The 23,442-nt window shown below is 44.5% G+C and overlaps 1 protein-coding gene across 1 annotated transcript in view; it reads right to left on the bottom strand.

Annotated features, from left to right (window-relative positions):
• Positions 1-126: 126 nt before the first annotated feature.
• VPS51 (VPS51 subunit of GARP complex) overlaps positions 127-23,442 on the bottom strand; it is a 29,384-nt gene continuing 6,068 nt past the window's right edge. The window contains exons 3-10 of the mRNA XM_082845441.1: positions 3,963-4,109; positions 3,662-3,881; positions 2,842-3,559; positions 2,235-2,450; positions 1,817-2,035; positions 1,245-1,366; positions 1,066-1,153; positions 127-451 (exon numbers count right to left, since the gene is read on the bottom strand). Of these exons, the coding sequence (XP_082701567.1) occupies positions 191-451; positions 1,066-1,153; positions 1,245-1,366; positions 1,817-2,035; positions 2,235-2,450; positions 2,842-3,559; positions 3,662-3,881; positions 3,963-4,109 (1,991 nt within the window). The 3' untranslated portion in view covers positions 127-190. The remainder of the gene's footprint in view (positions 452-1,065; positions 1,154-1,244; positions 1,367-1,816; positions 2,036-2,234; positions 2,451-2,841; positions 3,560-3,661; positions 3,882-3,962; positions 4,110-23,442) is intronic.

Raw genomic sequence — 23,442 nt, 5'->3', positions numbered from 1 at the left:
CCGCCTCCAAAGCCGCCTCTGTAGTCTCAGGCTCACAGCTCCACCTCCCTCCCCCCACAAGCCCCGCCCAGGCAGGCGACAGGGAGCAGGAGACAACACGTCTTTATTAGGCAGGCCCCGAGGGGAAGGGCCACCAGGGCGGGCCACCAGGTCGGGCCACCAGGGGATGAGTGGATTGGTGTGACCGGGCCTAGCCACGCTCACAGATGACCTCGACGACACTGGGTTCCATGGGCACTGGGTCCGGGCAGCGCAGGGCAGCTGAGGCCACCACTTCGTCCAGCAGCAGGTGCACAAGCTCCTCATCAGCCACAAAGCGCCACAGGTAGAGCTGCAGGAAGTGGCAGTCCACCTGCACCTGCTGCAGCCCGAAGCGCCCGAAGGTGCGCAGCCGCACGCACTCCAGCAGTGTCTTCAGGCTGATTTTGATGATGCCGGTCAGCACCGACACCTGCACGTAGGGACACAGGGATGCAGATCCACTACAGCAGGTGTTGGGGAGGGGTACTAGATCCCCGAGGAAGGGCACCCACGTTCTGTGCAGGGGCCAAGGAGACGGCAAAATGCCAGTAGCTGTGATGGGGTGGAAAGTCCCAGGACCCAGGTAAGAGGGAGGGACCACACAAGGTTGGCCCCATCATCTGGAGGAGAGTGGATGGGGAGGGCCCGGCAACCTGAGGCAGAGATGGGGGTCAGCACTGATATGGGGAGGGGAAAAGCTTACTAAGTTGGAGGGAGAGTATCAGGTCCCTGAGCACGGGCTGGGTTGGGGCAGGGCCCATGGTGTGACTAGGAATCCCTGGGGAGGACCCAGGGCTATGGTGGGGATAAGGACGAGGGCCAAGAGGTATACTAGATTATCACCCAGACGCGGGCAGAGGGCTATGAGATGGTGATGGCGGGGCTCTGGATGACCACTCACTCCTAGAAACATCCCTCAGAAACAGAGACGGGGTTGGGGGGGGGGGGAATCAGAGTCCTAGGGCTCCCTGGGCCAGTGCGGGGCTGCTTCAGCCAACCTTCCCAAGGGGCCCTGGGAAGGCAGGGTCACTATGGACTTCAGACCTTATTGAACTCCACAGGACTGAACACGTCAATACGCTCAGAGAACAGCTTCTGGATGTTGCTCAAGAGGTTGGTGTCCATTGGGGCACTGAATGGGAGGAGACAAGCAATCAGAGCCCACCCCTGCACCCCGGTCCTCCTTTCTCCATCCTCCCTGCGCCTACCCTGACCAGCCAGACCTGGGTGTGTAGCTGGGTGCATAACGGCCCTGCTGCCGAGAGCTGCTGTAAACGGAGAAGGTCCTCTTGCTAGAGTCGCTGCTCTGGGCCTTGCGAACACCCTCCTCATACAGGAGCCCCACCTGGTGGTGGAAGGAGGAACTGCAAGGAGGCCAGGGCACGGGGAACATGCAGCCCACCAGGTGCCTTGGGCAAGGGCCAAGGATGCCCTAAGTTACACACTCATTTGTTGTAAGAATCACAACCGTTGTAAAAACCACAGGGTAGTTAGGGCCTGTACCTAGTTGGTACCCAGTCACTATTTACAGAACCAGTGGAGTGGGGCAAGAGTGGAACATAGAGTTGGTACTGAGGCCAAATCTTCAGGGCCAACCCTGACCTGATTTCCTGGGTGACTCTGGGCCTCAGCTTCCTCCTCCTAGCTGAAATGGGGGTGATGAGGCCACCATGGCTGAGGAGGAAGGCCGTAGATGCAGGCACTGCCTGGCCCCTCCTGGCATGATCCTCAGAGGCCTGTTCCCCCAGCATCCCCAGCCCACGTCAGAGTTCCCCTGGCCAGCCCAGGGCAGCACCTGCACGTCGATAGCTGTCGTGTCCTCCACCACCCGCTTCATGACAGCACGCACGTTCCGAGGCTCCAGGGTACTGAGCCAGTCCCGCGTCTCCACACTCTTGCGCAGCATCTGCGATATGACCAGGCCCTGCACCTTCACATAGTGGGTTAGCAGCCGCCGTGCCGTCTCCCTGGCCTCCGCACACAGTGTGCTCACGGGTGTCACTGGAGACTGGTCCTGAGCCAGGGATGCAGAGGACAGACAGGCAGTGGGTACTGGGGGCAGCTCTGCAGCCACTGGCCACCAGGAGCTGGGCACAGGCTGGGCAAGGGGCAGGCTGAGTTGGGCACAGGCAGCCCTGACCATGAGGGCACTGCCCGGCCTCCTGTGTTCCTAGCATCACCTCCCCCCACCCTGCTCTGAGCTAGCAGTTCACCTGCACCAGAAACTGCTCGTCGGTGAGGGTGAGGATGTAGGAGATGGTGGCGGTCTCGTAGTCCAGGCAGAGGCGGGAAAGCAGCAGGAGCAGGGCAGGCGGCGTGGCGCCCCCCTTCTCCCCGGGGCTCTCACAGAAGTTCTGAGCTGTCTGGCACATGGAGCGGATGAAGCCCACGATGAGGCTCTCACGGACACCCTGGCTGCAGAACTCGCCCTGTGAGGAGGAGCGCCCCAGATACACAGCAGGTCCAACCTTCCAGGCAGAGGCTGCTAGTGACCTTCTACTGGGACTCGAAGTGCCCTGGCCTCTCTCCAAGGGACAGTTTCACCCCGCATTCCAGAACCCCAGAGCAGCTCCCCTGCTGTGGGAAGGGAGTGCAGGGGGGCAAAGCCAGCACTGGGGACCCTGCTTGCAGATGCCCTAAGAGCCTGCCCCACCCCTCCAGGCTATGCCAGCCTTTCTCAAGGCAGCCTGAAACCACATCCAGACTGCCTGGGGCAAGGACTGTGTGCCCTGGTAGCTGCCAACCTGCATGCAAGATAAACGAAAGAATGCCCTGAAAAGGAAGGAAAAAAAGAAAAAGGATGCCAGAGGAAGATCGTACCCGGAAGTAGGGCTTGTTGGAGAAAGACACCTCCTTGGCAGTGAAGAGGTGCACAGAGGCCAGCGAGGCCTTAATGTGGCTCAGGGTGGAGCTGGCCACGTTGGCCAGCAGCTCGGCCAGGCCGGGGCCTTCCTTCCCAGCAACTCGAGGGGCGGCCAGCGCCTGCCGCACGTCCGTCAGGCAGCTCAGGAAGGCCGACTGCAGGCCCTGCAGGTGCTGGCCCAGGCGCTCGCGGGCCACTCGCTCCACGATCTCTGTGGCGGCCTCTGCCAGCCCAGCAGCGGCCAGCAGGGCCCCGGGCGCCCGCAGGCGCCGATGGAAGCGGTCCAGCGCCCTAACGAGCAGGGAGTTGTCACTGCCACCCTGCTCCTGAGCCAGCCGCCGCTCCACCAGCGCAAAATAGCGGCTGCCCAGCTCCCGCGCAAAGGCTGCCAGCTTCTCGGCACCCGCCGGGCCCTGGGCCGCAAACAGCTCCTGGTAGGCCGCCGCCACCTGGCAGAGGCCCCCGACGAAGCCGCTGCCGCCGCGATCAGTGAATTCTAACACGTCGGGGGCCGGAGGGGAGGGACCCAGCTCCGCCTCCAGGCTCCTCAGCTCCTCCTCCAGCCGCGCTCGGCCGTGAGCCAGGAACTCCTCGCACAACTCCTCCGCAGGCTCGCCCAGGGCCAGCAGCAGCTCCACGCACTCGGCTTGCTCAGGGGCGCCAGAGCCACCCTCCCTGCGGGAAGGGAGAGGGAGGTGAAGGGCAAGAAGACAGAATTCGGGGCGGGGGCAGACCCAGGAGACCAGCGGGTGTGGCATGAGGGCCCAGAGCCCACACCTGAAGCGCTGCCGTAGCTGCTGGGCCAGGCGGGCCGTGATGACCTGGCAGTCGTCCTGGATGGCGCGGAATGAGGGCAGGTGCTGGTACTGCTGCAGCACGGCCCGCGCGCGGCCTTGGTAGCGCACCGCCTGCCCGTAGGCGCCCAGCTCCACGCACTTGGTGAGGCGCGAGGGCAGCTCGAAGAGGAACTGCAGCTTTCGTAGCAGCGCGTGGACCCCTGGGGGACAGGGGGAGGTGGTGTTAGCCCCAACTCCCTGGGGGTGGCCCACTTTAGCACCAGCTCTGGGGCGGGCCGCACCTGCCAGCTTGGTGATGCGCTCGTGGCGGTCCTGCAGCGTGGCGCTGATGCGCGCGCTGAAGTCCGTGATCACTGCCATGTTGGTGGCCAACCGGTCCATCTCATCCTCCATCTTCCGGAAATCGTTCTTCATCTTCCGGATAGTGTCTAGGAGGACAAGGGCGCAAGAGGGGGAAAGGCAGATGACTAGGGGCACAGGCAGAACACTCAGCTTGAGAGGTAGTCCAAATGCCCTCACACACACCCGCCCCCTTCCCAAACGCGCCTGAGCTCACTCCTCGAGGGTCACATTGATGATTAGGTGCTTGAAAAGGACTGCAGTGGTGCTTGGTCACTATAAATGGGGGTGAGGTGTCATTATGTCAGTGCAGCAGACGTTTTCTGAACACCCCGTGTGTGCCCCTAGCCCCAGTGCAGTGGGGCGATGCCCATGAAGCCGCAGTCCTTGATCTCAGAAGATGCCCAGATCCAAAGGAGGGCCCAGGGCACTTGGCAGGGACCTGTCTGCTCGTTCCCAAGGGCATCCTCCATGCCCAGCACCCTGCCTGCCATGGGACAGACAGTAAATACTTGTTCAGTCTTACCTCTTTCCCAGAATTCCCTAACCCTTTCACTCTGCCTTCTAGAACATGGTTGACCTTCCCTGAAGGGTTCTTTCCCTTTGGTCCTGCCTAAGGAGGCTGTTCTTCCTTTCAACCCAGATGCCTCAGGGCCTGGCCCCTTAACACTTCTAGATAGCTTCTACTCCTCCTCCCTTTGAGACCCCAGCTTCTTTGAAGACCATGACATCAAACTACACCCCTTCTTGTTGCCATCCCTACTGTCCTCTTTGCCACGCCCCTCAGTTCCAGATCACGGCCACACCTCCTCGTGGACATCAACATACACAAGGATGAGCCTTTGGACATTCTTGACTCTCCGTTTGCTGACCTCCTCAACTCCATCCATTCTTGCATCTGCCTCATCTGTGCCACACTCTCCCTGCCCTTGCTAAGAACTGCATCCTCTAAAACCTTAGCTTCAAGCCTCACAACCTTCTGTAATTCTGATCATTCACCCTGTTGACCCCGCCCTAACAATCCTTTGGCCTTTTCAGTAACTCCAGACCCAGCGGCCCTACCACTTGGTCACTGTTTGTAATACCTCTCATGGCTGCACTTCCTTCCTCACTCCTCTTAGAATCTGTGGTCCTCCACGAGCATCAGCACCCATTTGCAAGCCCCCTTGCATCTCTTGCCCCCTGGCCCCCATTATTTGTTGGCAGAACCCTATCACAGGTTAAGCCCAATTACCAACCCACTCCCTAAGAATGACAGCTGAAAATGAGCCACAAAATCATACCAACTGGCCTCCCTTTCAAGTTAGGACTTTAAGTCCCAAAGCAGCACTGCACACTGGTCAGCTGTCCTTCCAAACCTTCTAGTGAGTCTTGTGTTTCCATTTTCCAAAATAACATTTTGTCCTCAGTTCTCAAAACGCCAGTACATGCCCCCAACTCTCAAACTTCACAGAGAAAATACAAGCAAACATCAACTCCTTCCAAACCTGCAGAGTGAATAGATCCCTGAGGGAGTCCCATCCTGTCCCACGGCTGTGATGACTTGGACATTTCTGCCTCCAGTCCTGACCAAAGCCCTGCCTAACAACTTACTTAATATCCTGATGTGGATGGCAAACAGGCACCTCAAATATGATATGTTGAAAACAGAATTTTAAAAAAATTTTTGAATTTTATTTTATTTATTTTTATACAGCAGGTTCTTATTAGTTATCTATTTTATACATATTAGTGTATACATGTCAATCCCAATCTCACAGTTCATCCCACCACCACCACCCCTCCCCACCACTTTCCCACCTTGGTGTCCATACGCGAAACAGAATTCTTGACTTTCCCCAAAGCTGTTCCTCCACTAACCTTTTCCATTTTGGCTCCTGTTCATTTATTTCTTTACTTGTTTTTTTTAATTAATTAATTTTATTAATTTATTTTTGGCTGCGTTGGGTTGGGTCTTCGTTGCTGCACGCGGGCTTTTCTCTAGTTGCGGCGAGCGGGGGTCACTCTTGGTTGCGGTACGCAGGCCTCTCATTGCAGTGGCTTCTCTTGTTGCGAAGCACAGGCTCCAGGCATGCGGGCTTCAGTTGTGGCACGCGGGCTTAGTAGTTGTGGCTCACAGGCTCTAGAGCTCAGGCTCAGTAGTTGTGGCTTGTGGTCTTAGTTGCTCCGTGGCATGTGGGATCTTCCCGGACCAGGGCTCGAACCCGTGTCCCCTGCATTGGCAGGCGGATTCTTAACCACTGTGCCACCAGGGAAGCCCTCCTGGCCATTTCTTAAGAGTCATCTTTGATTCTTATCTCTCCTTTACCTTACATTCAGTCCACCGGCAAGTTGCATAAGGTTTACCTCCAACATTTTCTTTCCAAGCCACCATCATCTCTTGTCCAACTACTACTAACATTTCCCAACTAATTTCCCTAATTCCACTCTGGAACTCACCATCAATATGCATAAATGAAAGCAATGAGGATGAAGCAGAAACATATCTATTATAGGAGACTCTAATCCACTTCTGTCAATCCGTGACAGACCAAAAGGATAAAAACCAAATGAAGCTACAGAAGTCCTAAACAATATCATTAATATGGAAGACCGATTTGATTTTTATTCTTTTCAAGGTTCCATAAAATACACCAAAACCTTACCACATATTAGGTCATACAAAAAATCTCAATAAATTTACAGAAGAAAAGAAACTAAATGGTACAGAAAGCATTCCCTGATCACAATGCAATGAAATTAGAGATTAATAACAAAACTAGAAAATAAAGAGATCCCATTATTTAGAGAAAACCTCATTATTATCAACTACTGGATCAAAAAGGAAATCAAAGCTGAAATTTCTGTATATGTAAAAAATAACAACAATCAAAACACTATAAGAACCTATAGGATACAGCTGAAGCAATGTTCTCAGGAAATCAGTCCTAAATTCTTATAGTACTAATTAGAATAAACATTCAACTCAAGAAGTTAGAAAAAGCACTACAAAAGAAACCAGAAAAAGAAAGCAGAAAAATAAAAAAGAAAGCAGGAATTAATAAAGCTAAAAGCAGAAATTAATTTATTTTTTTATTTGTTTAGTTTTTTTTTTTTTTTTTTGGGTTTAATTATGGTTATTTTATTTTATTTTATTTATTTTTTTTTTTAACATCTTTATTGGAGTATAATTGCTTTACAATGGTATGTTAGTTTCAGCTTCACAACAAAATGAATCAGTTATATATATACATATATTCCCATATCTATTCCCGCTTGCGTCTCCCTCCCTCCCACCCTCCCTATCCCACCCCTCCAGGCGGTCACAAAGCACCGAGCTGATCTCCCTGTGCTATGCGGCTGCTTCCCACTAGCTATCTACCTTACGTTTGGTAGTGTATATATGTCCATGCCTCTTTATCGCTTTGTCACCGTTTACCCTTCCCCCTCCCCATAGCCTCAAGTCCATTCTCTAGTAAGTCTGTGTCTTTATTCCTGTTTCACCCCTAGGTTTTTCATGACATTTTTTTTTAAATTCCATATATATGTGTTAGCATACGGTATTTGTCTCTCTCTTTCTGACTTACTTCACTCTGTATGACAGACTCTAGGTCTATCCACCTCATTACAAATAGCTCAATTTCGTCTCTTTTTATGGCTGAGTAATATTCCATTGTATATATGTGCCACATCTTCTTTATCCATTCATCCGATGATGGACACTTAGGTTGTTTCCATCTCTGGGCTATTGTAAATAGAGCTGCAATGAACATTTTGGTACATGACTCTTTTTGAATTATGGTTTTCTCAGGGTATATGCCCAGTAGTGGTATTGCTGGGTCATATGGTAGTTCTATTTGTAGCTTTTTAAGGAACCTCCATACTGTTCTCCACAGTGGCTGTATCAATTTACATTCCCACCAACAGTGTAAGAGGGTTCCCTTTTCTCCACACCCTCTCCAGCATTTATTGTTTCTAGATTTTTTGATGATGGCCATTCTGACTGGTGTGAGATGATATCTCATTGTAGTTTTGATTTGCATTTCTCTCATGATTAGTGATGTTGAGCATTCTTTCATGTGTTTGTTGGCACTCTGTATATCTTCTTTGGAGAAATGTCTATTTAGGTCTTCTGCCCATTTTTGGATTGGGTTGTTTGTTTTTTTGTTATTAAGCTGCATGAGCTGCTTATAAATTTTGGAGATCAATCCTTTGTCAGTTGCTTCATTTGCAAATATTTTCTCCCATTCTGAGGGTTGTCTTTTGGTCTTCTTTATGGTTTCCTTTGCTGCGCAAAAGCTTTTAAGTTTCATTAGGTCCCATTTGTTTACTCTTGTTTTTATTTCCATTTCTCTAGGAGGTGGGTCAAAAAGGACCTTGCTGTGATTTATGTCATAGAGTGTTCTGCCTATGTTTTCCTCTAAGAGTTTGATAGTTTCTGGCCTTACATTTAGGTCTTTAATCCATTTTGAGCTTATTTTTGTGTACGGTGTTAGGGAGTGATCTAATTTCATACTTTTACATGTAGCTGTCCAGTTTTCCCAGCACCACTTATTGAATAGGCTGTCCTTTCTCCACTGTACATTTCTGCCTCCTTTGTCAAAGATAAGGTGACCATATGTGCGTGGGTTTATCTCTGGGCTTTCTATCCTGTTCCATTGATCTATCTTTCTGTTTTTGTGCCAGTACCATACCGTCTTGATAACTGTAGCTTTGTAGTATAGTCTGAAGTCTGGGAGCCTGATTCCTCCAGTTCCTTCTTTCGTTCTCAAGATTGCTTTGGCTATTCGGGGTCTTTTGTGTTTCCATACAAATTGCAAAATTTTTTGTTCTAGTTCTGTGAAAAATGCCAGTGGTAGTTTGATAGGGATTGCATTGAATCTATAGATTGCTTTCGGTAGTAGAGTCATTTTCACAATGTTGATTCTTCCAATCCAAGAACATGGTATATCTCTCCATCTATTTGTATCATCTTTAATTTCTTTCATCAGTGTCTTATAATTTTCTGCATACAGATCTTTTGTCTCCTTAGGTAGGTTTATTCCTAGATATTTTATTCTTTTTGTTGCAATGGTAAATGGGAGTGTTTTCTTGATTTCACTTTCAGATTTTTCATCATTAGTATATAGGAATGCCAGAGATTTCTGTGCATTAATTTTGTATCCTGCCACTTTACCAAATTCATTGATTAGCTCTAGTAGTTTTCTGGTAGCATCTTTAGGGTTCTCTATGTATAGGATCATGTCATCTGCAAACAGTGACAGCTTTACTTCTTCTTTTCCGATTTGGATTCCTTTTATTTCCTTTTCTTCTCTGATTGCTGTGGCTAAAACTTCCAAAACTATGTTGAATAAGAGTGGTGAGAGTGGGCAACCTTGTCTTGTTCCTGATCTTAGTGGAAATGCTTTCAGTTTTTCACCATTGAGGATGATGTTTGCTGTGGGCTTGTCATATATGGCCTTTATTATGTTGAGGAAAGTTCCCTCTATGCCTACTTTCTGCAGGGTTTTAATCATAAATGGGTGTTGAATTTTGTCAAAAGCTTTCTCTGCATCTATTGAGATGATCATATGGTTTTTCTCCTTCAGTTTGTTAATATGGTTTATCACATTGATAGATTTGCGTATATTGAAGAATCCTTGCATTCCTGGAATAAACCCCACTTGATCATGGTGTATGATCTTTTTAATGTGCTGTTGGATTCTGTTTGCTAGTATTTTGTTGAGGATTTTTGCATCTATGTTCATCAGTGATATTGGCCTGTAGTTTTCTTTCTTTGTGACATCCTTGTCTGGTTTTGGTATCAAGGTGATGGTGGCCTCGTAGAAGGAGTTTGGGAGTGGTCCTCCCTCTGCTATATTTTGGAAGAGTTTGAGAAGGATAGGTGTTAGCTCTTCTCTAAATGTTTGATAGAATTCGCCTGTGAAGCCATCTGGTCCTGGGCTTTTCTTTGTTGGAAGATTTTTAATCACAGTTTCAATTTCAGTGCTTGTGATTGGTCTGTTCATATTTTCTATTTCTTCCTGATTCAGTCTTGGCAGGTTGTGCCTTTCTAAGAATTTGTCCATTTCTTCCAGATTGTCCATTTTATTGGCATAGAGTTGCTTGTAGTAATCTCTCATGATCTCTTTTATTTCTGCAGTGTCAGTTGTTACCTCTCCTTTTTCATTTCTAATTCTATTGATTTGGGTCTTCTCCCTTTTTTTCTTGATGAGTCTGGCTAGTGGTTTATCTATTTTGTTTATCTTCTCAAAGAACCAGCTTTTAGTTTTATTGATCTTTGCTATTGTTTCCTTCATTTCTTTTTCATTTATTTCTGATCTGATTTTTATGATTTCTTTCCTTCTGCTAGCTTTGGGGTTTTTTTGTTCTTCTTTCTCTAATTGCTTGAGGTGCAAGGTTAGGTTGTTTATTCGAGATGCTTCCTGCTTCTTAAGGTGGGCTTGTATTGCTATAAACTTCCCCCTTAGAACTGCTTTTGCTGCATCCCACAGGTTTTGGGTCGTTGTGTCTCCATTGTCATTTGTTTCTAGGTATTTTTTGATTTCCTCTTTGATTTCTTCAGTGATATCTTCATTATTAAGTAGTGTATTGTTTAGCCTCCATGTGTTTGTATTTTTTACAGATCTTTTCCTGTAATTGATATCTAGTCTCATGGCATTGTGGTCAGAAAAGATACTTGATACAATTTCAATTTTCTTAAATTTACCAAGGCTTGATTTGTGACCCAAGATATGATCTATCCTGGAGAATGTTCCATGAGCACTTGAGAAAAATGTGTATTCTGTTGTTTTTGGATGGAATGTCCTATAAATATCAATTAACTCCATCTCGTTTAATGTATCATTTAAAGCTTGTGTTTCCTTATTTATTTTCATTTTGGATGATCTGTCCATTGGTGAAAGTGGGGTGTTAAAGTCCCCTACTATGAATGTGTTACTGTCGATTTCCCCTTTTATGGTTGTCAGTATTTGCCTTATGTATTGAGGTGCACCTATGTTGGGTGCATAAATATTTACAATTGTTATATCTTCCTCTTGGATTGATCCCTTGATCATTATGTAGTGTCCTTCTTTGTCTCTTCTAATAGTCTTTGTTTTAAAGTCTATTTTGTCTGATATGAGAATTGCTACTCCAGCTTTCTTTTGGTTTCCACTTGCATGAAATACCTTTTTCCATCCCCTTACTTTCAGTCTGTATGTGTCTCTAGGTCTGAAGTGGGTCTCTTGTAGACAGCAAATATATGGGTCTTGTTTTTGTATCCATTCAGCCAATCTGTGTCTTTTGGTGGGAGCATTTAGTCCATTTACATTTAAGGTAATTATCGATATGTGTGTTCCTATTCCCATTTTCTTCATTGTTTTGGGTTTGTTATTGTAGGTCCTTTCCTTCTTTTGTGTTTCTTGCCTAGAGAAGTTCCTTTAGCAGTTGTTGTAGAGGTGGTTTGGTGGTGCTGAACTCTCTCAGCTTTTGCTTGTCTGTAAAGGTTTTAATTTCTCCATCAAATCTGAATGAGATCCTTGCTGGGTAGAGTAATCTTGGTTGCAGGTTTTTCTCCTTCAACACTTTCAATATGTCCTGCCACTCCCTTCTGGCTTGCAGAGTTTCTGCTGAAAGATCAGCTGTTAACCTTATGGGGATTCCCTTGTGTGTTATTTGTTGTTTTTCCCTTGCTGCTTTTAATATGTTTTCTTTGTATTTAATTTTTGACAGTTTGATTAATATGTGTCTTGGCGTATTTCTCCTTGGATTTATCCTGTATGGGACTCTCTGTGCTTCCTGGACTTGATTAACTATTTCCTTTCCCATATTAGGGAAGTTTTCAACTATAATCTCTTCAAATATTTTCTCAGTCCCTTTCTTTTTCTCTTCTTCTTCTGGAACCCCTATAATTCGAATGTTGGTGCGTTTAATGTTGTCCCAGAGGTCTCTGAGACTGTCCTCAGTTCTTTTCATTCTTTTTTCTTTATTCTGCTCTGCAGTAGTTATTTCCACTATTTTATCTTCCAGGTCACTTATCCGTTCTTCTGCCTCAGTTATTCTGCTATTGATCCCATCTAGAGTACTTTTAATTTCATTTATTGTGTTGTTCATCGTTGCTTGTTTCATCTTTAGTTCTTCTAGGTCCTTGTTAACTGATTCTTGCAATTTGTCCATTCTATTGTCCATTCTATCTCCAAGATTTCGGATCAACCTTACTATCATTATTCTGAATTCTTTTTCAGGTAGATTGCCTATTTCCTCTTCATTTGTTAGGTCTGGTGGGTTTTTATCTTGCTCCTTCATCTGCTGTGTGTTTTTCTGTCTTTTCATTTTGCTTATCTTACTGTGTTTGGGGTCTCCTTTTTTTTTTTTTTGCAGGCTGAAGGTTCGTAGTTCCTGTTGTTTTTTGAGTCTGTCCCCAGTGGCTAAGGTTGGTTCAGTGGGTTGTGTAGGCTTCCTGGTGGAGGGTACTAGTGCCTGTATGAGGCTGGATCTTGTCTCTCTTGTGGGCAGGTCCACGTCTGGTGGTGTGTTTTGGGGTGTCTGTAGACTTATTATGATTTTGGGCAGCCTCTCTGCTAATGGGTGGGGTTGTGTTCCTGTCTTGCTAGTTGTTTGGCATAGGATGTCCAATTTATTTTTTTAAATGGGAGAACTAATAAATAGATCAAAGGTCAGGGTCACTGAAAAAAAATGAAAAACAAAATATATAAAATGTGAGCTACGCTAATCTTTAAATGGGGAAAAAAACATACACAAAATAAGAAAAAAGGGGAGAAACAATCACAAATACACAGATATTGAAAAAATCACAAGATACAACTTAGCTCAATTCTGTGTAAAGAAATTGAAAACCTAGATGAAATGGATAATTTGCCACAAAAAACCAGAATTTACCTAAATGGATTCCAGAAGAGCAAGAATACATGAACAGAGAGAACTGAGAATGTTTTCAAAGAAAGATTCTCCAGGACTTCCCTGGTGTTGCAGTGGTTAAGAATCTGCCTGCCAATGCAGGGGAAACGGGTTCGAGCCCTGGTCTGGAAAGATCCCAGATGCCATGGAGCAACTAAACCTGTGCGCCACAGCTACTGAGCCTGTGCTCTAGAACCGCGAGCCACAACTACTGAGGCCACATGCTGCAACTACTGAAGCCCGCACGCGTAGAGCCCATGCTCTGCAACAAGAGAAGCCACCGCAGTGAGAAGCCTGTGCACCGCAACAGAGTAGCCCCCGCTCACCACAACTAGAGAAAGCCTGCATGCAGCAATGAAGACCGAATGCAGCCAAAAATTTAAAAATTTTAAAAAAAAAAGAAAGATTCTCCTTCCCCCCCCACAAAGGTGCCAGAGGATGTCATGGGGGTGCTGCTATAGCTCTGAAGGACAGCTCATTCCAAAGCTCTGTGTAAGAAGTACTCAGGCAGAGAAAATTAGAAAAGCGTTCACATTAACTTTGTGGAAGAAACATAACACTGATACAAAAATGTGACAAAAATAGCTCAAAAATGAAAGTGACACACTCATATCTTATGAATTGAGATGCATAGATACATTAATTAAATTAATTAAATAAATGGAGATACACATATAAATTAACAAACAGAATCCAGCAATGTATTAAAAGAATAATTGACAAATATGTCCAAATGGTTTTTATTTCAGGAATGCAAGGACGGCTCAATATGAGAGGATCTCGATAATAATTCACCATATTAAGAGATGAAAGAAAGACGATTCAACGGCTATTCTTGATTTTTTTAAAAAAACTCTCAATAAAATATGAACAGCTGAATATTTCCCTAACCTCCAAACACCAGCATCATGTTTAATGAGGCAATGCTAGAAGCAATTCCCATTAAAATCAGAAACATGACAAGGAGGTTCATGATCACCACTGCTGTCTGACATTGTTCTGGAGTACTAGCCAACACAATTAGACTCAGGTAATATATTACAGAGATACAAAAATTGTAAAGGAGGTAAAATTATCACTATTTGCAGATGATATAATTGAATAAATTGAAAACTCTAAAAAACAAATCACTGAAAATACTACTACAAACAATAAGAGATTAGTAAGGTGACTGAACATGAAATTAATATAAAAAACCTACAGAATTAAGCAACAACATTCACACATAGTAATAAGAAGATACAGTAGAAAATGACCCATTTTAAATAGTAATTTTAAAAGATCAAAATATCTAGAAATAAATTTAAGAAATGTTCAACATCTACATAAAGAAACCTTTATAAGCTGAGGAACATACTAGAAGGCCTGAAGAAGTGTGAAGACATACCACATTCTTGGACAGGAAGCCCCAAAACCTAAGATGTTGATTCTCTCTAGAAATTTAACTTGATCCAGTAAAATTTTAAGAGACCCCCCCTCCTTTTTTTAAAAAAGTATAATTTGATGAACAGGTGGAAAAATAAGAAGGGGGAACTAAAATTTGGAAGTGAAAAAGAGTAAGAAGGAACTAGCCTTACTAGAATTTAAAACGTGCAGTTTTATAGCTACAGTAACTTAAAGTGTATGGCACTGGTACATGGACAATTAGAGATAAATTGAACAAAACAGAAGGTTTTTCAAAAATCTAAAAACATAAAGAAATTTACTATTATGATAAAAGGTAACATTTCAAGTCAGTGGGGAAAAGATGCATTATTAAATAGTGTTGGGACAACTGGAAAGCCATTTAAAATAAAAATATAGTTGGGGGCTTCCCTGGTGGCGCAGTGGTTGAGAGTCCACCTGCCGATGCAGGGGACACGGGTTCGTGCCCCAGTCTGGGAGGATCCCACATGCCGTGGAGCGGTTGGGCCCGTGAGCCATGGCCGCTGCGCCTGCGTGTCCGGAGCCTGTGCTCCACAAAGGGAGAGGCCACAACAGTGAGAGGCCTGCGTACCGCAAAAAAAAAAAAAAAAATATATATATATATATATATATATATATAGTTAGACTCAGACCTCACACCTTATATATACACACAGAGCAGAGGGATCAAAGTTTAAATGTGATTTTAAAATGTAATCACAAAAGTACATGAAGAAAGTCAGGGAGAATTTTAAAATAATATTAGGAATGGAAAAGGTCTTGCTTAGAAACACCTCAAACTCAGAAGTTATCAAAGAAGAGATTAATAAAATTGTTTGATCAACAAAAACCACCATGAGCTAAATCAAAACGAACTTTAAAAGAACTGCAAATCATACCATACAGGGCTACTTTTCCCTAATATGTGAAGAACTCTTACAAATCATTATGAAAAAGAACAACTCAGGAGTTCCTTGGAGGTCTAGTGGTCAGGACTTGGCACTTTCACAGCTGGGGCCTGGGTTCAACCCCTGGGTGGGGAACTAAGATCCCGCAAACTGTCCAGCATGGCCAAAAAGAAAAAGAAGAAAAGAACAACTCTATAGAAAAATAGGAAAAGGACATCACAGACAAGGATATCAAACAGCTCTTAAGCATACAAAGAATGTCCAACCTCACAAGAGAAATTAAATTAAAACTACACAGAGGGACTTCCCTGGTGGCACAGTGGATAAGGCTCTGCGCTCCCAATGCAAGGGGCCCAGGTTCGATTCCTGATCAGGGAACTAGATCCCACATGCATGCCGCAACTAAGAGTTCACATGCCACAACTAAGAAGCCCATGTGCCGCAACTAAGGAGCTGATAAGCTGCAACTAAGGAGACTGCCTGCTGCAACTAAGGAGCCCACGTGCAGCAACTAAGACCTGGTGCAACCAAATAAATAAATATGTAAAAAAAAATTTTATTAAAAAAAGCTACAGGGCTTCCCTGGTGGCGCAGTTGGTTGAGAGTCCGCCTGCCGATGCAGGGAACACGGGTTCGAGCCCCAGTACGGGAAGATCCCACATGTCGCGGAGTGGCTGCACCCGTGAGACATGGCTGCTGAGCCTGCAAGTCCGGAGCCTGTGCTCCGCAACGGGAGAGGCCACAACAGTGAGAGGCCCACGTACAGCAAAAAAAAAAAAAAAAAAAAAAAAAAGCTACAGAGATACTACTTTTCAGATTGTCAAAGACTGAAAATTTTAGTAACTTAGTGTTGGCCAGGGTGTATGGAAAGAGCTGTTCTCCTATTTGCTGGTGGTTGTGCAAACAGGTCATTTTCTACGGAAAAGAATATGGCAATATCTAACAGCAGTCACTTGTGAGCCTTCGCACACCCACACCTGGCCTGTGTGTGGCTCCTGGACTGTGGGAATGTTCTCTGAGCAGGATTGGGGCAGCAACCCAACTTGGGCAAAGTGAGGAGAAAAACATCAATGACAATGACAATAAAAAGGAACAGACAGACACAAAATATGCAGGGAAAAAATAGCTGGAGAAAATCAAACAAAAAAAATGCACAAGAACTCACAGAGCTAACACCTACAGAACAATTAAGAGATTTTTTAAAAAGTTACACGAAGAGGTAGACCAAGAATCACAAAATGAACTTCTCATGTTAGCAACACAGTCTGTGGGACAAGACCATTCACCCTTCTTAGATTCCACAGAGAGGAAGGTAACTAAAAAAATAAAGTCCCATAATATGAAACATCTGTACTACTCTTTGGGGCTACTGGTTGGAGTTACTTATATTTTTTTGGAAAATGGTGACTGTTGCCAATTCACAAATAATGAATTAATGGACATAGCACAGACAGTGCCGTGCAGTTAAAAACTGAATAAAAGGGACTTTCCTCGTGGCGCAGTGGTTAAGAATCTGCCTGCCAACGCAGGGAACACAGGTTCGATCTCTGGTCCGGGAAGATCCCACATGCCTTGGAGCAACTAAGCCCGTGCACCACAACTACTGAGCCTGTGCTCAAGAGCTCTCAAGCCACAACTACTGAAGCCCGTGCGCCTACAGCCCATGCTCCACAGCAAGAGAAGCCACCGCAATGAGAAGCCCAGACACCACAACGAAGAGTAGCCCCTACTTGCAGCCAACTAGAGAAAGCCCAGGCGCAGCAACGAAGACCCAATGCAGCCAAAAAAACAAAACAAAACAAACAACTGAATAAGACCAGAGCAAAGGCAAAAGATGGAAGCTCAGGTACCAGAAGGCTCACGGGCTGACGATCATGAAGAGGCTTGGAAGTTCATGAGGCGTTTCGTCTTCCCCCAGTGAATTCTTGTTTTTGCTTACAAACCATTTAACCTATGACACAACCTCCTTCCAGGGCTGTCAAATGCTACCATCAGAGGAGCCGATTTGTTTTGGAGTGGGTGTTTGGGACCGTGACATTTAGGTACTACATCAGAAAGGAAACTTGAATCTAACTTTCAAAGGGAAAAAAAAATCCAAAAACTAAGTTGTCATTAAAACAGAATAAAAGAAAACCTAGTACTGGTGGCACTGCTGTTGAATGCACAGCCACAGAGCCATTTAAATGGAAATAAAAGTTGCACCACGGCAAAACAAAAAACCATCCACACCACTGAGTAATAAAGACTACACTGTACATCCCCGAACTCTTTCAGGCTTGCTAAGATAAGTAGTTTGCAACTAGAGCAAACTCTCCTTGGGAGGAGAGTGGGTGGTAACTGGTAGGAGGCTGGAGGGGGCCTTGTTGGTCATGCTGTTGATTGACTGGGGTGCTGACTGCACAGAGGTGTTCCATTTGTGAAATTCCAGGAGCTGGCCACTATGACCTGTGCACTTTTCTGTTAATCTTCAGTAAAGTTTACCATTAAAGATTGTTTTGTCTTTACCTGGGTAAAGGAATGGGAAGAAGCTTTTCACTATACAACCTTTGGGACCTTTCCAATTTTGGAACAGATAAATGCATTATTACATAAACAAACGCAGTGTCTAGGCCAAAGGTTGGCAAACTATATACCCTGCGGGTCAAACCTGGCTTGATAGCGGTTTGGCTTTTTGATTTTCAACTGGGCTATAATGGACATAGCATAAAATTCAGTGGTTCTTAGTATATTTATTATATGCACAAGATGGCACAACCAACATTACTATCCAATTCTTTATTTCATCACCCCAGAAAGAAACCTTGTATCCCTTAGCAGTCACTCCCTATTTCACTCTCACCTCCGTCCCTGGCAACCATTCATCTATTTTCTGTCTCCATGGATTTGCCTATTCTGTACATTTAAAATAAATGGAATTAGGGAGTTCCCTGGTGGTCCAGTGGTAAAGGATCTGCCTTACAATGCAGGGGAGGTGGGTTCGATCCCTGGTCAGGGAACTAAGATCCCACATGCCGTGGGGCAACTAAGCCCATGTGCCACAAACTACAGAGCCCACGTGCTCTGGAGCCTGTGCGCCACAACTAGAGAGAAGCCCACGCACCATAAGGAAGAGCCCACACGCCATAACGAAAAATCGTGCACGCCTCAACAAAAATCCCGCGTGCCACAACTAAGACCCGACGAAGTCAAAAATAAATACAATAAATTAATAATACCAAAAAATAAAATAAATGGAATTACATACAGTATGTGGCCTTTTGTGTCTGGCTTCTTTCACTTAGCATGTTTTCAAGGCTCATCTAAGTTGTAGCATGTATTAGTACGTCATACGTTTTTATGGCAGAATAATATTTCATTGTATGGAATAGACCACACCTGTTTTCCATTCATCACTTGGTGGCCATTTGGGCTGCTTTCACTTTTTGGCTGTCATGAATAACGCTGCTATGAACAACTGTGTATGTGTTTTTGCAAACATATGTTTTCAATTCCCTTCGGTATATTCCTAGGAGTGGAACTGCTGGGCCTCATGATAACTCCATGCTTAGCCTCTTGAAGAATGGCCAAACTGTTTTCGGGTACACCATTTTGCATTCCCACCAGGAATGCAGAGGGTTCCAAATCCTCCACATCTTCACCAACATTTGTTTTATTCCATTTTCTGGAAAACCTAGTGGGTGTGCAGTGATTATCTCATTGTGATTTTGATTTGCATTTCCCTAATAACCAGTGATGTTGAGCGCCTCTACATGTGCTCGTTGGTCATTTGTATATCTTCTTTGGAGAAATGTCTATTCAAATCTTTTGCCCATTTTTTTTTTTATTTTTTTTTTATTGGTACGCGGGCCTCTCACTGCTGTGGCCTCTCCCGTTGCGGAGCACAGGCTCCGGACGCTGAAGCTCAGCGGCCATGGCTCACGGGCCCAGCCGCTCCACGGCACGTGGGATCCTCCCGGACCGGGGCACGAACCCGTGTCCCCTGCATCGGCAGGCGGACTCCCAACAACTGCGCCACCAGGGAAGCCCCTTTTGCCCATTTTTAAAAAAATTTATTTATTTTCGGCTGCATTGAGTCTTCATTGCTGCGTGCAGGCTTTCTCTAGTTGCGGTGAGTGGGGACTACTCTTTGTTGTGGTGCACGGGCTTCTCACTGCGGTGGCTTCTCTTGTTGCGAAGCACAGGCTCTGGGCGTGTGGGCTTCAGTAGTTGTAGCATGTGGGCTCAGTAGTTGTGGCTCGCGGGCTCTAGAGCACAGGCTCAGTAGTTGTGGTGCACAGGCTTAGTTGCTCCGCAGCATGTGGGATCTCCCCGGACCAGGGCTCGAACCCATGTCCTCTGCACTGGCAGGCAGACTCTTAACAACTACGCCACCAGGGAAGCCCCTGCCCATTTTTAAACAGGGTTGCCTTTTTAGTGCTGACTTAATCAAAGTTCTTTACATATTCTGGATATTAGACCCTTATTAGCTATATGATTTGCAAATATTTTCTCCCATTCTGTGAGCTGTCCTTTCACTTTCTCTATAGTGTCCTTTGAAGCACAAGATTTTAATTTTGATTAAGTTCAATTTATCCAATTTTTCTCCTTTGATTACTTGTGCTTTTGGTGTCTATAAAGTTAAAACCCACTCCTGTGTGTCTCTACTCTCAACACTACTTCACACCTGACACCAGATGTGTGGGTTTTCCACTCATCAAGCAATTCTGTGACATCAGCTGGGCATCCTATGATTTAACTTAATTCTGACACCATCTACCGGAAGTTAGCGTCAGATCTCATAGGTTAAGGACTCAGTCCCACAAAACTATCCTCTCTCACTTTAGATTTCAATCACAAGTCCAGGTTGTCAGCTATGATTCTGACTGATTGGCTCTAAATTGGAGGTTCCCATGACCCCCTCCTCAGGTTCAATTAATTTGTTAGAGCAGCTCAGCAAACTCAGGAAAACAGTTTACTTACTAGATTACTGTTTTATTACAAAAGGAAACAACTCAGGAACAGCTAGATGGGAGAGATGTATAGGGCAAGGCATGTGGGAAGGGGTATAGAGTTTCCATTTCCTCTCTGGCCATGCCACTTTCCCAACACCTCCACATGGTTCACCAACCCATCCTTTTGGGTGCTTATGGAGACTTCACTACATAGACATAATTGATTAAACCATGAGCCATTGGTGACTGAATTCAATCCCCAGTCCCTCTCCCCTTCCTGGAGGCCTGGGGGGTGGGGCTGAAAGTTCCAACCCTCTAATCACATGGTTGGTTCTGCTGGCAACCTGCCCCCATCCATGGGTTATCTAGGAGTTTTCCAAATATCACCTCATTAACATAAACTCAGGTGTGGTTGAAAAGGGCTTGTTATATAAATACCAAAAGACATCCATGTCACTTTATTTCACTAGACCTATTTCAGGAACTGGGAACAGAACTAAATATTGTTCACAAGGCTCTTATATAGGAAATTACAAGGGGTCAGGAGCTATTCCAGGGATGGTGCACAAAGACCAAATGTATATTTATTATAAATCACAAATCACAGTGTCATATCTAACAAACTCTTGTCTAATCCAAGGACATGAAGACTTGCACCCATGTTTTCTTCTAAGAGTGTTTAGTTTTAGCTGTTATATTTAGGTCTATGATCCATTTTGAGTCAATTTTTGTATAGCGTGTGAGGTAGGGATCCAATTTCAATCTTTTGACACGGCTATCCAGGTATCCCAACCATGTGTTGAAAAACCTATTCTCCCTGTTGAGTAACTGTGGCATCCTTATAAAAAAAATTAACTGACCACAGATGTACAGGTTTATTTCTGGACTCAATTCTATTCAATTTACAGAAGCCTACAGGTTGTTATGTGGGGCCAGATATTGGTGAGAAAACGGCAGCCTTCACGAGGGCTCACGCCAGTAAGAACTGCCACTGCCAGTGTCCTTGTCCCTACAGTGAGCCAAAGCCGGCCCCCACCTTAGCAGGAGACCCTCCAATACTAGCGGGTGTCAAAGCACTGTTACCTGCCCTGGCCATATTCCAATTCCTGATCCACAAGTCTCTCTCCTGCAATAGAAAGGTTTTACATCATAAAGTCATCGACTGCCACCTCTTCACTCCCAGCCACAACTAATGGGACTAGAGGGCAAAATCTGACCTATCATCTAGCCACCTCACTGCCACTTGACATTAAAGAAATAAAGACAGACACAGGAGAAGGCCATGTGGAGACAGAGGCAGAGGTTAGAGTGGTGCAACTGCAAGAAATGTTTTAAGTCAACCAGAACCTGGAAGAGGCATGAGAGAGTCTCCCCTAGAGCCTTTGAAGGGAGTGCAGCCCTGCTGACAACTTGATTTTGAGCTTCTGGCCTCCAGAACTATGAGACCATAATTTCTGTTATTTTCTTAAAATTTCTGTTATTTTAAGCCACCAAAATTGTGACAGTTTGTTATAGCAACCATAGGACACTCACACAAATACTAAGGATTTTTTTCCCCTGTAGGAAGTGAGTGGCAGGGGTTTTCATTAAATATGTTTTGAATATATAAACCTTGCCTCTATTTTCTTAAATATAATATTGTGGATGTAATTTAGACTGTTTTCTTGACTCTGGATAAACTTTATAAACTTTTTGCAAAGATAATGATTTGCCAGTGACTGCAGATGTTGACAGAGCTGTTGGTTCCTACACCAAGTGGTCCCAGGTTACTAGATTTTCTTGAATTATTATTTCTCCTTTATGGCAGTATTTTTTTTAGTCTATTTGTCTACTCTCTGATTGTCATGATTTTATTTTTCACTTGTTAAACAACAGTCTAACATAAAACTTATTCATTTAGGGATTTATTTATTATGCATAATATTTGTCTTTTATAGAAATGCAGTTCCTTCTACAGGTACTAGAACAAAAAAATCTGATTTTTTAAAGTTATTTTTGGACTTGTTTTGCGTTTGAAACAAGGCATTAAACATTATGTCTTATCTATAAAATTTTGGCCAAGTTATTTAGCATCTCATTACCTCAGTTTCCCTATCTGTAAAATGGAGATATAGTTAACTACTTCATAGATGTGTAAGAATTAAATTAATATATGTAAGCAGTTCAATCAGTGCAGTTTTATATTAAACACTCAATAAATATTGCCTAGTATTAACCAGTTAAACTTGCTATTATATATAACTATTAATAAATTAGTTTTACTTGTAAAGATCTGCTAATAATGAACTCTCTCAGTTTTTACTTATCTGCGAATGTCTTAATTTCTTTCTTTTTTAAAAAAATATTTATTTATTATTAGTTAGTTGCACCGGGTCTTAGTTGCAGCATGTGGGCTCCTTAGTTGCGGCAGGTGGGCTCCTTAGTTGCAGTTCCAGGGCTCCTTTAGTTGCGGCTCACCAGCTCCTTTGTTGAGGCACGTGAGCTCCTTAGTTGTGGCATGCAAATTTAGTTGCGGCATGCATGTGGGATCTAGTTCCCTGACCAGGGATCGAACCCGGGCCCCCTGCATTGGGAGCGCGGAGTCTTATCCACTGTGCCACCAAGGAAGTCCCTCTCTTTCTTTTTTACAGGATATTCTTACTGGGTATATAATTCTTTGTTGACATTTTTTTCATTCAGCACTTTGAAATGTGAATCCACTGCCTTCTGACCTCCATTTCTGACCAGAAATCAGCTGTTAATCTTATTGAGTATCACTTGTATGTGATGAGTCACTTTTCTCTTGATGCTTTCAAGTTTCTCTCTCTCTTTTTTTTTTAGCAGTTTCACTGTGATATGCCTAGGTGTGACTCTCCCTGCATTTACCCCACTTGGAGTTTGTTGTGCTTCTTGGATGTGCAGATTAATGTTTTTCAGTAAATTTGGGTAGGTTTGGGCCATTATTTCTTCATATATTCCTCTGCTACTTTCTCTCTCCTCTCACTCTTCCCATTATGCATATGTGGGTACACTTGGTGTCTCACATGTCTCTAAGGCTCTGTTCAATTTTCTTCATCCTTTTTTCTTTCTATTCCTCATACTGAATAATTTCAACTGACCTATCTTGAAGTTTGCTGATTCTTTCTCTGCTTGTTCAAATCTGTTATAGAGACCCTCTAGTGAATCTTTCATTTTCATTGTGGTACTAGTTGGTTCTTTTGTTAAATAATTTCTTCTCTTTGATATTCTGTATTTGGTGAAACATTCTTATGCCTTCCTTTAGTTCTTTAGATACAGCTTCCTGTAGGTCTCTGAACATATTT

Source organism: Leucopleurus acutus, assembly GCF_964270905.1.
Source record: "Leucopleurus acutus genome assembly, chromosome: 8".
NCBI lineage: Eukaryota > Metazoa > Chordata > Mammalia > Artiodactyla > Delphinidae > Leucopleurus > Leucopleurus acutus.
Note: the sequence above shows the minus strand (reverse complement) of the source record. Positions and strands in the feature narration are given on the sequence as shown.